At 40.4% G+C, this 14,387-nt stretch overlaps 1 protein-coding gene across 5 annotated transcripts; it reads left to right on the top strand.

The window, feature by feature from the left end:
• The first annotated feature begins 2,045 nt into the window (after positions 1-2,045).
• Positions 2,046-13,873, top strand: pan2 (poly(A) specific ribonuclease subunit PAN2). Of its 5 annotated transcripts, none has more exons than XM_044212634.1 (26): positions 2,046-2,200; positions 2,653-2,958; positions 3,088-3,257; positions 3,409-3,529; positions 3,682-3,759; positions 3,834-4,104; positions 4,419-4,764; positions 6,195-6,291; positions 6,544-6,663; positions 6,767-6,886; positions 7,015-7,143; positions 7,252-7,451; positions 7,638-7,786; positions 7,961-8,067; positions 8,182-8,280; positions 8,401-8,489; positions 8,907-9,048; positions 9,203-9,340; positions 9,464-9,523; positions 9,607-9,697; positions 9,786-9,943; positions 11,476-11,619; positions 12,228-12,407; positions 12,585-12,678; positions 13,279-13,470; positions 13,602-13,873. In XM_044212634.1, exons 2-26 carry the CDS (start codon positions 2,671-2,673, stop codon positions 13,634-13,636), a joined length of 3,618 nt encoding a protein of 1,205 aa, XP_044068569.1. In that variant the 5' UTR covers positions 2,046-2,200; positions 2,653-2,670; the 3' UTR covers positions 13,637-13,873. The 5 variants fall into 5 exon arrangements, with proteins under 5 accessions (XP_044068569.1, XP_044068568.1, XP_044068567.1 ...); XM_044212633.1 differs by having other exon boundaries at positions 13,279-13,482; XM_044212632.1 differs by having other exon boundaries at positions 7,252-7,481.
• The last annotated feature ends 514 nt before the right edge of the window (positions 13,874-14,387 follow it).

The raw sequence follows: 14,387 nt of genomic DNA, 5'->3' as shown, positions 1-14,387 counted from the left end.
ATGATGAGTGTTGTGAGTCCTGCTGCTTTTAAATGTTTTTGATGAGCAACACACTGGGCTGGGCTCTCAGTGGGTTTTCCTGCCTGGGTATCCCTCAGGTGAGTTCATGTTGAGTGCACAGCAATACTCATGGCAGGCAGGAAGGCTCAGAATCCGTGTGTGACAAACATGATGTCAGAATGACCACATTACATCATTGTTATTGAACACAAAAAAGGAAGAGACGGATAAGGCTCTGTTGTAATCCCAAAATTAAAAGTGAAACGATCGGTTTACGTTTGGCTATTATGGACACATTTATTTACATTTTAATATCCCTCTACTTTTTAAATGTAATGTTTTTCCTGATTTCCAGTCATCAATGAATTATCACGATATGGGGTTGCTCTAATCACGTGTACTCAAAATCCGAAAGGATTTATCCCTATTACATATTACAAATAAGTGTGTGTGATAGACAGTGCTAGTAAGAGTGACACACCAATTAACCTAAATGTGTTCTTATCAAGTTTCACATCTATGGCTCTGCCGAGGAAGTGAGATTAACCTTTTACATTTCAGGGCGATAATGAACTGAATTTCCATCTGTGTGTGTCCGCGATCTGCCCCTCTTCTCTACCAGAGAAAAACCTTTGCCTTTCAACCGAATTTTTTTTTTTTCAGAGAAAGAAAATGATAAGGGAAGGCCTAAGATATTTTCGAGCTTCCTTTATCTTTCCCGTCCATGTTCTATATTCTTTATATAGTGGAAATATATAGATATCCCTGTAACTGACTGATTTAGCGCACTAAACAATACTATTAGTTAAATTAAGTGTTTGTAATTATTACATTTATTAAATAGCCTGCTACTACTCCTTCAATTCCAATGATCACAAATGTATCTAAATTTGCTGCTCAAATGCTATTTGTCACTTTTATGGGAAAATCACTGAGATTTTGTGCAAGGACTAAAGTAAAGAGGGCCCACCTGCTGCTTATGTGAAATATATTTATAGATGCAATTTTTGTGCTGTTAAGTTTAGGGACGTATTAATGCGGTAGGGGGTCCTGGGGCAAAACTGAGCTGTGGGCCCATATTGAAAAAATGTAAAATATGGACCTAAATATATACTGGGCTGAAGACTTCACATGACATATACCTTATATTTTGCCCAGAGCCACAGAAACCATCCTGTGCTGGAATACTAAGTTAACTAAACACAGTTTAAATTAAATAATAAAGGTTTTAAAGCAAGATTTTGACACAGGGCCACTCCATAAGGCTTTTATCATTTCAGTATATATTGTGCATATTTCCAAAACAAATTTGTATGGCTGCAACTAACGATTATTTTCATTATCAATTAATCTTCCGATTTATTTTTTTAAATTAATATGTAGTGTTTGCAAGTTCACACTTGACAAGAGGTAGCTCAAAGTTCAGTTTAAACTGAATTAGCTCACGTTCATAGTTCACAATTTTGAATTACGTTCACAGTACCAAAAAATGAACTAGTTCAAGTTAATTTCTTCCGTTTTGTTCCTTTACAAAATGCTGTGAGTTTGACTTGGGTGGAGGAACTTTGCGGCTGTTGGCTCAAGACATCTTCAAATGTCTTGTTTTGTCCCACCAACAGTCCAAAACCCATAAATATAATATAAAACAGAAAATAAAGCAGCAAATAATTTTGAGAAGTTGAAATAAGAGAATGTTTGGTAATATTTTTGCTTGAAAAACGACTTAAATGATTTCTAGATTATTAAAATAGTTGGTGATTAATTTTATGTTTCGATTAATTGACTAATCTTTTCAGCTCTACGCATTTGCAGTTAATCAAATCATCTCAAACTAATAGCTACCAGACTCACATACAATCATAGATACCATGGTGCCTTCAGGGGCCTCTGAGGATCTGGAGCCCGAGGGGGCAAATAAAGGGAATGATGTTTATCACGCCGCTGAAATGGAAACAACACCAGTGTATTTGTGGCTGAATGAATAAATCAACATATCTAGACTGAAAAACACCTTTAAAATGTTTTTAAAAAGAGTGCTGAGAGAAAACACTGACCCCTCTAAATGAACACTGGAGAGCCAGCGCTGTTTGTGAACGCACCACTGTTTGCTCCGGAAATGTTTTATTTTGTGTGTGTTATTGTTGTGAATGAAGTGAGCATGGACTCCTGTGCGGTAAATCGTATTACAGACCTAGAATAGGTCGGTGTACACTTTACATTGATATTTCAAGGTTTTTTTTGTAACAAAGCGACACACACTCTTCAGTAATGCGGATATTTTGGGTGTAGAAATTGTCTGGTTCATGACGCTGCTAACGTTAGCTAGCTAAATTAGCTAACCGCAAAATGCAACTGCCAAATACCAATAATGAAACACTACCTTTGTAAGTGAAGAAACGTTAACTTTGCTTTCCGTACACATTTCAGTAATTAATACTATAACTTTGATTTTGGTGGCTTTTGCTAGAAGTTAGCTATAACGTTAGCTTCAGGGACTAGCTACTGTTAGCCAAGCCAAAGCTAACAGTAAAGTGAGCCTGAACATATGGGGGCGATACTTGAGTTTGGTTTATCAAAAACAAATTTAATAAATATATATATTTATTGGCTAGAGTGACATTAGTATTTACAGTAGTTGTCACACCTCTGCAGGTTGATTTAGCTGTACCCATGATGAACTTTGACGGTCTCGACGCTGGGATGGGTGAGTACCCATCCAGCCTTCACGGGACTCTGGACGGTGGGATGGAGCCCTCCATGGACCCCCACCTCAACCCCAACTTACTGCAGGGTGTGGAGCTTGACCCAGAGGGGCTGGCCGTGAGAGTCCCCGAGCCGGTGCACCTCATGGAGGGGATGTTTTCCGAGCTACACAGTGCAGTCTCAGAAGTTGGCATCCCAGTCACTGCAACACATTTTGATCACCAGGAGGAAATGCTCTGGATGGGAAACCACAGAGTGAGAGCCTTGATTATGATGGATTATAGATTGTTTCTGAAACATGCAGGTTCCTTCCAATTGAATGAAAATGCACAAATACGTTGCAGCCATGTCATTTTGTCTTTTTCCTTTAATTATTCTCCTTAGGGTCATGTAACCTCATTCTTCGGACCTACAATGGGCCGCCATTCTTCTTTCCAAGCGCATGCAGCAGACGACATCCGACACATTCAGAGTTTGGAAACAGGCGTCCTGTTCCTTTCGAAGTGTAACCTCAAATGCCACACTCGTGGGGGCCTTGTTATGTTTGATTACCCGTAAGTGTCACAGAATATTGACTGGGGCGAACGTCCTTGTGCTGAGATTGATTGTAGACAAACTGCAGCTGTAACATGATTTATTCTCTCACTGAATTAATGGATTTAAGTTTATGAATGCAATTATTAATAATGTATGTGTGCATTCAAGGATGGACGAAGGAGCTGATATGCATAGTCTCCTCATGACTGATAACAACACCTTGCTTATGGGCGGATTACAAAACTATGCAGTTGAATTTGACTTGAATACTGTTCAAGAAACTCAAAAGGTGAGACATTGGTATTAAGTTTATCAATATCCACAGCTATGTATGCATGCAGCACAGGAACACATGACATAATTTGCCATATGATATAAGAATAATGTACTTAAAAGCAAGTGATTGACTGTTTACTGTTTCTTGTCATGTGTACTTGACAGTTCACTGTTGAAGTACCTGGAATGGCAATAATGCGCCACACCAGTCGTTTCTTCTTCTGTGGGCACACTTCTGGCAAGGTAAGAATGTCTTGATTAAATCAGTTTGTGAAAGATGTTTTTCTGATTTACACATTCACCCTCTGTTAAAACAGATAACCCTTCGGGACTTGCGTACCTTCAAGATGGAGCACGAGTTTGATGCATTCTCTGGCAGCCTCTCAGACTTCGACGTACATGGAAACCTTCTGGCTGCGTGCGGGTTCTCCAGCCGAGGATTGAATGGGTTGGCATGCGACCGTTTCCTCATGGTGTATGACCTCCGTATGATGCGAGCTGTAACGCCACTTCAGGTGCACGTGGACCCCCTCTTCTTGCGCTTCATTCCTACCTACACGTCACGCCTAGCGATCATCTCACAGACAGGTATCAACCGGGGATATGTGGGGTCTCCTTCATGCAAGTTCTGTAGTCAGTGTGTTTGTAGTGTTTGGTCAATAAATGTGACACATGCGTTTTATTGTAATAACATCAATCATTTTAGCATCACACTCAGATACCTAAGTGACTACAGCGGAGGTGTTTCCTGAATAGTGGTACTTGGAAATAATTGTCCAGGCTACATGTACCTGTATTTAGGAACCATTTCCACCGTAGTCACTCAGGTATTTGAGTGAAAATGTTTCCTGAATACTGGCACATGTAGCTTGGAAATAATGTTCCGCCTCCTCTTTCTCCAGGTCAGTGCCAGTTCTGTGAGCCCACTGGTCTCGCTAATGTGGCGGACATTTTTCACGTCAACACCGTGGGCCAGTTGCTCATGAGTTTTGACGTATCGTCCAGCAAACAGGCCTTAGCTTTCGGGGACTCTGGGGGATGTGTACACCTGTGGTCTGATGCGCCAGAGGTTTCATTTAACGACTACTCCCGGGAGACAGAGTTTGCGCTCCCTTGCCTTGTGGACACGCTGCCTCAGCTGGACTGGAACCATGACCTGCTGCCCCTCTCACTCATCCCCATGCCGCTGACCAGCACAGAGCCACTGCTGTCAGACTGGCCCACTGCACTGGCTACACCCAGCCCCAGGTAACACAGTCACAAGTATTATATGTCTTTACCTGAGCTAATTCTGTATGACTGTTAATGGCAACAACACTAACAAGTATTGTCTGTGTATCCTGTGATGATATAGTTTATTCCTCTGTGCCATAGATCTCCATTACTGTCCACAAACTATTAAAAACACATCAGTGAACCACACTGATGCACTGGTAGGCATGTTTGTTCATTATGATGAACATCGACACTGTAGTTTATTTTGAGTCAACCTCACATACACTGTCCTTCTGCTGGAAATACTCACTATTGTACCAAATCTGTGCCTGAAAGTAGTTCCCAACACATTATTTACTCCTGTTTGAGTTATGTTTGCTAAAAGCTACAGTGCTCAGCTGTTTTAGGAACTTATTTAGCCATTGTTAAAAATGAAACTATACATTTGTGACCAGTTTTTAAAGATTTACGTCTTCAGTAGGAACCAGTGGGCAAGGGACTGAGTGTCACAGACAAGATAGGGAAGTTGGAAAGTATTGAGAGACAGACTAATGCATTGTTTGTTTCGGTCTTTTAATGGGATTTGTTGACAATAGCAGAAATACAGAATATCACCAGCTTTATCTTTTAACTGATGGTGCCACTTTACATAAGGAAACCAAAACATCAAACTGACCTGTTGGTCATTTGGTCTCACCTTATGATCTCATGTTAGTCACAATGTGGAACTTATTTATTTCTCTTTTTTGCATGGTTGGCTAACTCCCCCGAAGTGATTTAATGTTGTCAGTGTTTTAATTTATGTCAAACAAGATTTGAGCCGCCAGACTGAGACACTTCACATTTTACATTTTTTTACCATTTAATGGGTATAAAATCTGACTTGAAATGTGTTATTATGTTCATTTTATGCTGCCCAGATTTGATAAAAGTAATTTAACTGCAATTTGGCTAATTAAGCCGAAATTTGAATGTGGATGTGTGTTTGAATGTGGACTGCTGGTCCTAACATAGCAAATTTTAACCTGTCTGAAAAGTTTCTCATTACTCATTGGGGAAACACCAAAGAACAAACACTTTCCCTGCCAAGGAGATTGATTACCATGTAACAGCACCATCAGATGATTATCCATTTTTGAGTGTCTCCAAAAGTAGACACACTCAGTTGCCAGTTTATTAGGTTTCACGGTCATTTTGGCTGTAGTTTGTGGTGATGTTGAATTTTATTGCATGAAGAGAGTTTTTTTCTAATATCCAGTCTACTCTCATTGATATAAATGGGGTGGACAAAATATTAGAAACACCTCTCAGTATAAGGGGGCATGGCTGTTTAAGCTAGGTGTACCTAATAAACTGGCAATTGAGTGTATGTCACTTACAGCATTTGACTAGTGGCTAATGTTTCCCCGTTTTAAAAAAAAGAAAGAAGATTTTTTATCTAAAAACATTGTTCTTTCCAACAGACGAGCTCCTCCTGTGGACCCTGAAATCCTGCGCACCATGAAAACTGTTGGGTTCATTGGTTATGCAGCAAATCCTCGAACCCGCCCTCGGAACCAGGCATGTCCAAAACATACAATGTAGATCTTATGCTACATTACAACAGCCTTTTGTTGTTTGTAAAGACCTTCAAAACACTAAATAGTTCAATACGTGGGCATATTTCTACAAGGTGTATTTTGGTAACAGCCTTAGTATTGTGTCATTTCCACAATATTCAGATTTAGAAAATCAACAAATTTTGCTGTGTTCAGTGTCACGTTCATACATAGATTTCAACGATGTAAAATCTATTTTCTTCGTTGGTTTCAGGTTCCTTACAAAATTAAAGATGTGGAGCTGGATTATGATAATTACAACCAGGTCCCTGAATCACCAATTGGACGTGATGAAGAGCCACATCTGTACATGGTGCCCAAAAAGTACAGAAAGGTCGGACTTACAATATTTCATTATGGTTTTCATAATAAAAGAACGGTTGATTGTTTTTATCTTATAATAATTTGTTTGCTGTTGCTGCTTTGTGATTGATCAGGTCACAATTAAATACTCTAAACTTGGATTGGAGGATTTTGACTTCAAACATTACAACAGAACCTTGTTTGCTGGCCTGGAGCCTCACATCCCTAATGCCTACTGTAACTGCATGATCCAGGTAAGAAACTAGGTTTCTCCTTCTAGGAGTGTTTTTCTAAAATTAGTTTTTAGAGAAAGTTAATTTATTTTTGAAAGATTATATAAAAGCAGAATTGTTGTTCTCCTGTCCTTGTGTTGGCACACTAGGTTTTATATTTCCTGGAGCCAATCCGGTGTCTAGTGCAGAATCATTTGTGCCAGAAGGAGTTTTGTTTGGCCTGTGAGCTCGGTTTCCTCTTCCATATGTTGGATTTGTCACGAGGAGATCCATGTCAGGTAGCTATTTGTTATTGTTTCTCTGAATGACAGCAGGTTGATCCCTGTGGCAATGCAGAGGTGTGTTGCAACTGTACACCCTAACCTCTCCTATCTCCTCTTCTCAAGGCCAGTAACTTCCTCAGAGCGTTTCGTACCATCCCTGAAGCCTCAGCGCTGGGTCTGATCCTCGCAGACTCAGACGAGCAAACAGGAAAGGCCAGACTCGGCCGCTTAATCCAAAGCTGGAACCGCTTTATCCTCACCCAGCTCCACCAGGAGACACAGGAGCAGGAGGGCCCACAGGCCTACAGGGGAGCCAGCAGCAGGTCAGAGCAGCCACCAGAAATAGTGCCCATGTTAGTGTCTCGCCAAATTATTTCCTGAACAAAGCTTTTGACATGCCCAGCACAGAGTCTGGAGGTATTCTAGGCACAAAGCTTTTGCAGAAACAAGTCTAGGGAAGTTGTAACTTCTAATAAGTTTGTGTTGTGTTGATTATACATTTGATACAGTTCTCTGGGTTCCTCTGGTGAGTCTGCCATCGGAAAACTGTTTGGATGTGAAGTTGAGAACAGCAGCCTGTGTCGCTGTGGCAAGGAGACGGTCCGCTCCTCCCTCACGTTGCTCTTCACCATGCATTACCCTGAACAGAACTCTCAAGGTGAGTTTATAGTACTCTTCCAACGCTGCTGTGCATGGATAGTCTTGTTTAGTTATCATGTACCTCAAGCCTGGCCCTTAGAGACTAGTGTATGGATAACCCGGGGGCAGATAAAACCCAGTGAAATAGTCCTGCATTTGTTGACAATATAATCATTTTGCTTTGACTCGTCAGAAAAAACAATAAAGGAATATGACTTTGCTGAGATCTTGAAGAGAAGCATCTGTCTGGAGCAGAGCACTCAGGCGTGGTGTGAAAACTGTGAGAAGTATCAACCCACAGTGAGTTACAGTCTCCGTTCAGACATATCAGCAGCTCAGATTAACAGACAATACATTTGTAGTCTGATTCCACCCTATTCTGCATTCTGAGAGTGTTTTGTTGTGCCTCTGTAGGTGCAGACACGCAACATTCGATGTCTACCAGATGTTCTGGTCATCAACTGCGAGGTGAACAGTGCTAAAGAGGCCGAATTCTGGAAGGTTCAGGCGGAGGTAAATTACACTCATTTTGGTTTTATTTCCATGGCAAGTTTCAAATACACTTTGAAAATTAATTAATGACTTTCCTGTTGTTGATTACATTAATTTTGTAACTGTGGCTTTTCTTTACAGTACGCCTTCAATAAGGCCATGCAAAAAGAGGCGATGGAACCTGCAAAACCTAAAGAACCCCCACCCATGCCCACTGAGTGGTGCTTGGAGTAAGATCCCTTTTAATACCAAATAAATAGGGTTGCATTGTCGTTTATTTCCATAATTGATTAATGTTTTTGATTAAAAGATGAATCGTTTAGTCTATAAAACATCAGAAAATAATAATAAAAAAATGCCCATAATAATTTCCCAGACATCTTCAAATGACTTTTGTTCAAACAACAGTCCAAAAATTAAATAAACAGAGAAAAGAGCAGTAAATCTTTACATTTGAGAAACTGGAACTATCATATGGTTGGCAAAAATTGATTTAAACAATTAATAGATTATTCATTTAGTTTCCAATAAATTTTCTGTCTATTAATTAATCGTTTCAGCTCTACAAACAACACCATTTGAATTCATTTGAATGTGTCTCAACACCACTTGCAACTTCACTTTCACCTTACTGTACAACCTTGTAGTGGGGAGGAGTGCAGCATGGAGGGCTTAACCTTTGACACACGGGCGGAGGATCTGCGACACGTCTGGATCCCTGTCACTCTCAAAATGTCCATCAGCAAAAGTCAGGGACTGGAGATCAGCAGCTGGCCCGAAGGAGAGGAGGTGAGGGAGAAAGATTTTCAGCTGATTTCTAGATTAAAACACTGATTTTGATTCTTTATTTTCACTCGCTGACTGCATGATTATTAACTGGGTTTTCATCGCAAGTATAAAGATTTACATGCAACTTATGACTCGTTACATCGTCTTTGATCAGTTAAGTGCTGCTGAAGAGGTGGAGGGCGCTTCTCTCTATGACTTGGTGGTCACAGTGCCTCATGTCCTGGACGTTCGCACAGGTGGAAACTTGGTTGCACACATCAAAGTGGGGGAAACCTACCATCAAAGAAAAGAGGTGTGTGGAAAATTTGATTGGAAGATGCAGTGTGAGAGAGTTCAGACAAAGTGTAGTTGACGTTTTATGCTGGGCCACATTGATTCGTTTGAAAACTGACATTTAAAGTGAGGTTTATTTCAGGGAGTCACACACCAGCAGTGGTACCTCTTCAATGATTTCTTAATTGAGCCAATTGACAAGGTAAATATTTGACTGTATTTAATTTATGCTAATGAAATGTCATGTTTGCAGTCATGTAAAAGTTTTTTTTTTGTTTGTCAAAGACTGAAGCTGCTCAGTTTGATGTGAGCTGGAAAGTACCAGCCATTCTGTATTACGCCAAGAGGAACTACCACACCAAATACGACCTCCGCAGTAAGTCTTAGGACATTAAATCTGGAGATTTTACTTGTAGGTTTGTGTTCAGTTCATTTACCTGCTCATGCTTTGCTGTTTGTCTCAGTTAAAAATCCCATAGATGCTAGTGTGCTGCTGACAGAGGCCTCGTTGGCTCGGAAGCAGAGGAAGAGTCACGCCACTTTCATCCCCCTCATGGTCAGTGAGATGCCGCAGGCTGGTGACTTGGTGGGGCTGGACGCTGAGTTTGTCACACTCAACCAGGTGAGACTGGATTATAATGCCACTGTCTGTTTACCTCACTCTGTCACACAGCATATTTACATGCACTGTAGTAACCTGGTTACTGTAAAGCCGCGTGTACATTTAGCCGTCAGATTTCTCCCCTACCCCCGATTTTAGATTCATGGCTTGCTTACTTGAACTGTATTAGAAGATGCTGCTTCCTGATGTTCAGCAGAAGTTCTGCTACATATGTGAAAGAAGCTGTATTAAGCCTTTTGTGGCTCCAGAGGGAGCTGCGTGAAGTCTGATTACATTGGCTCAAGTGATGTCACTTGAGTCAGTGTCAGTTGGTGCTGAAGACTACAAGTATGAAAATGAAAAAACATCTGGGGGTGTGGAGTTAGCCGCTACTAGCTTAACTGTTGGCGGTGGAGTTGGATTGTGGGTAATGTAGGCGACAAAGAAGAAGAATGTGCGGTCTAAAAAAGACTCGATCTACTGCATCGATTTTGATCTCTTTTTAAACTGTCCATTGAGTTCGACAATGAGTACAATGCTAAATCAGTGGAGTACTCTTTGAAGTCTTGGTCATGCACATGCATACTTGTAAAAAGCCAGTTAGAAACCCGGTTACTCATATACATGGCAGAGAAATCAGCACTCTCCAGAAGACATCTAGCTGGGGAAACCAGGTTACTCTAATCCCCCACGCTTATTACAGAAATCGGGTTTCGCATTTACATGTTTAAAAAATTTGCTCCCCGGAGAAAGCCAACTGTAACCCGGTTACAAGTGTGAATGAAGCCTCCAGAGACATATCATATCAGCCGGGGTATGCTTAAAACAAACTAGTTTGTACAACGTGTCATCCATCCACGTCTAAAAGCAGAAGTGTTTATAGCTGTTACAAATGGCCACGCTCGAAGGTGGAGTGAAAAGCCTGCCATAACAGAAAGGGGTGAGTTGCGATAAAACTTACAAATCAGGACAATAGAGATAAACGTTTTCTCTAGAAGGCATTCATGGTGCTGCGCTCGGTTATACACAAGAAAAGTGACAGAATACTACAATACTTTTGAACCAAAGCTGCCAACAGTTGACTAATGATACCATTATTCAGCATCTTAAAATGTGAAACTAAGTATGAAAAAAAGAATATTACTATTTCCTTTTTAATAATATTTGACTAATGTTGATCACTTTGTTAAATTCTATAGCTTATAATTATTCTGTTTTATTGTTCTCAGCTTTCCATGCAGCTAGCTTGGCCCAAATTTGTGTTACAAAGCTTCTCAAGACCAATAAATGAGCAGTGCAGTTGAGGGAGGCAATTATAAAAAAAAAAATAGACTTGGTAGAATTTGACAAATTTATCCTGTCAGGAGATGAGTGAGTGACTTCTTTCATAACAGAACTAAAAACTAACTTCTCTCTCACTGGCAAGGAAAAACTTGGACATACTGAAATTCTAAAAAAAGAGAAATATTATTTATTATATGTAATGTTTACTGTATGGTCATCTTGTTGTGATAATATACTTTAAATAAACTCATGACTGTGTGTGTTTGCAGGAAGAGGCAGAACTTCGCAGTGACGGCACTAAGTCGACCATCAAGCCCAGTCAGATGTCTGTGGCCAGGATCACCTGTGTGAGGGGTCAGGGGCCCAACGAGGGGGTGCCCTTCATCGATGACTACATCTCTACTCAGGAGCAGGTGAGAGACTGCAGAGTGCAAAACACCAAGATGGCCTAAATCATTAACATTACTTTGAAAGGAAGTTTTGAATGTTGTGAAAACAGGATACACTTGAATAAACTATTATGCAGAAATGACACTTTTTCTGATCACTACCTATATCATGTTGCCTTCATTGTCAGTAAACTGTGTCCTTTTGTTAGTGTTGATAATACACTCACACACGGGATAATACGCTTTATGAGGCAAAATAGGAGAAAGCAGGAGTTACAAGTAAGTTCAAGCACTTCTGGAAAGTCCTGAAATGAGCAGCACATCATTCATGGCAGAGAGAAATGAGCAGAGAGAGGTTGAACTGTGTTGCAAACAATGAGCGTCAAGGGAACATTTCCTAATCTTCTTTTATTGTGCTTAGATCATGATGATTGATCACTTGTCCCTTGTTTGTGTAGTTTGTATGTAGCCAGGCAGAGTACTTGATAGAAAAGTCTTTATTAATTAGATATGATGTAGGCTGCAAAGTCAAATATTAACCTTGAAGAGGTACGGTGCTTTTTTAAACTTAATCCTGTGAAACAGCTGCTAATGTGTACACCCCCAACACTTCTGAATGTGTGTTCTTCCAGGTGGTCGACTATTTGACACAATATTCTGGCATCAAACCAGGAGACCTGGATGCAAAGATTTCTTCAAAGCATTTGACCACACTGAAGTCCACTTACTTGAAGCTGCGCTTCCTTATCGACACGGGAGTTCGCTTTGTTGGACACGGTTTACAGAAGGACTTTCGGGTTATTAATTTATTGGTATGTTATTTCACAACCTAAAGTCAGATTTGTTTTGCAATGGATATTTTAGGATTACAGTTGACTGTGCAGTGCATGGCAGTGCACAGTTAAAAGCACTGCAGGGTGAACAGCAGTCACCTCTATACAGAGTTTCTCTTTCAGCAGTGGTGAGTCTGTTTCTTTGCTGTTTTTAAGGTTCTAAAAGACCAAGTCATCGACACTGTCTACCTGTTTCATTTACCCCGCAAGAGGATGATTTCTCTGAGATTTCTCGCCTGGTACTTTCTAGGTAAGTTAAGGCGGCTATAATCAATATTTTTCTATTAACAACAGATCAGTTGACTACGTGTAATTTGAAAGGGGTGGCTCATAGTGACAAATCTACAGAGAATCATCTCCCGACTTCAGTTCAGCTCGACGGAGCATTGAAGTATCTTTCAGCCCATTGTTTACGGCCTGCAACGTTACTGTTTTGGTTCACTCTCACAGCGTTGTTTTCGGCAGCAGCAGGAAGCTGTTTTCAGAGAAAAAGCTCTTAAAACTCACTGTACACTACCTGCTCATCACCAAGCAGACAGGCACAGTTAGTAACTAACTGGTGAACATGATGGAGCATTTAGCAGCTAAAGAGTCAGATATTTCCCTCAGGAGTTGGTGGAGACCTATCGAGTTGATTTGCAGGTGTTCAAACTACTTATTTATTTATTTTAAAGTTACTATTGAGGTCTGTCTACTTTCTCAAATGTCTCCATTAATAATTTCGATGTCTGTGTTTGTGTTTTGGCACTAAAGCGTTGAGGTGTTGATCCCTGCTTAACGGTTGAAATGCTGCTGCTGTATCATTATGATTAGTCATTCCTGATGATCCTTTTCTTTGTGCGGCTCCCAGACCTCAACATCCAGGGGGAAACCCACGACAGCATAGAGGACGCCCGCACCGCTCTGCAGCTGTACAGGAAGTACCTGGAGCTGAGTCGTGGAGGCGGGAACGACGAAGTGAGGAAGGTCCTGAAGGGACTCTACGAAAAAGGCCGCCAGCTGGACTGGAAAGTCCCAGACTCGGACACAGGAGATGGTCAAGGTAGCCCAAAAAGTACGACATAACACTGAATTACACACAGGCTGATGTTAATGACATAATGAGTTTAGATGGGACGACTTCGTTATCAGAGTCTGTTTGAGTGAATTGAAAGCACTCTCCTTGTTCAACAGGTGCTGCTGTGTTTCCCTCTGTGATGGGGCTGTGAGCTGCACCGTGACACATTCCCACTGGAGAGTTTTGACTGATCACTGCCAGTTCAGTTAGTGTCATATTTTGTACTTATTTGCATTTATTTTTGCATTGTGTACAGTGTTTATGAAGGTCTTTGTTGCTTGTACAGTCCACTTCAGCTCGGTGACTAAACCATTTTAATCATGTCAAGATTTGTACTTTTCGTCTAGGAAAGGTTTTCAGAAAACGGAAATAAATTTGTATTTTATGATTTTTGAGCCTTTGTTGTTTTTTTTTTTAAATGCAGTGTGTTTTTTTTGGTGAATGTAAATAAATAAATGTATCATGAGAACTAGAAGATAACGTGTGTTTAATACCAGGAAGTGGGAAATATTTTACATTAATACATAATCATCAAAACAGACTGCACTCCATGGTCTCTCAGAGAAGTCTATTCAAATGTAACAATAAATTTTGTTTGTAGCGTTATGCATGCTTCATTGTAAAATTTCCTGACAGGTTTGATAACATTTACTGGCAGATTGGGGCCGTTCCCAAGTGACAGGCACGAACAGTAAGTACAAAGATAACATTTCTTACAAACCTCAGAATGTGAAATGGCTTTTTTGCATAGATTGATTTACATGAAATGAAAATGAAATTAAAACAAGACGAGGACAAAGTCTCTGTTGCTTTACAATCACATATTACAGTTATATAAACAGATGTTATTAAAATGCGTTACCATCTAACTTTCACAAATCAGACTCCCATGGGTTTTACTC

Source organism: Siniperca chuatsi, linkage group LG10, assembly GCF_020085105.1.
Source record: "Siniperca chuatsi isolate FFG_IHB_CAS linkage group LG10, ASM2008510v1, whole genome shotgun sequence".
NCBI classification, from domain to species: domain Eukaryota; kingdom Metazoa; phylum Chordata; class Actinopteri; order Centrarchiformes; family Sinipercidae; genus Siniperca; species Siniperca chuatsi.
The sequence above is the reverse complement of the archived record's forward strand: the minus strand, read 5'-3'. Positions and strand labels throughout refer to the sequence as shown.

Bases quoted from the DNA above. Each gene is read 5' to 3' on its own strand.
- pan2 (XM_044212630.1), top strand. From the start codon at position 2,671: ATGATGAACTTTGACGGTCTCGACGCTGGGATGGGTGAGTACCCATCC. The intron at 7,787-7,960 runs GTGAGTTTATAG...TTGACTCGTCAG, and splicing joins CCCTGAACAGAACTCTCAAG to AAAAAACAATAAAGGAATAT. The intron at 9,049-9,202 runs GTGAGGGAGAAA...GTCTTTGATCAG, and splicing joins GCTGGCCCGAAGGAGAGGAG to TTAAGTGCTGCTGAAGAGGT.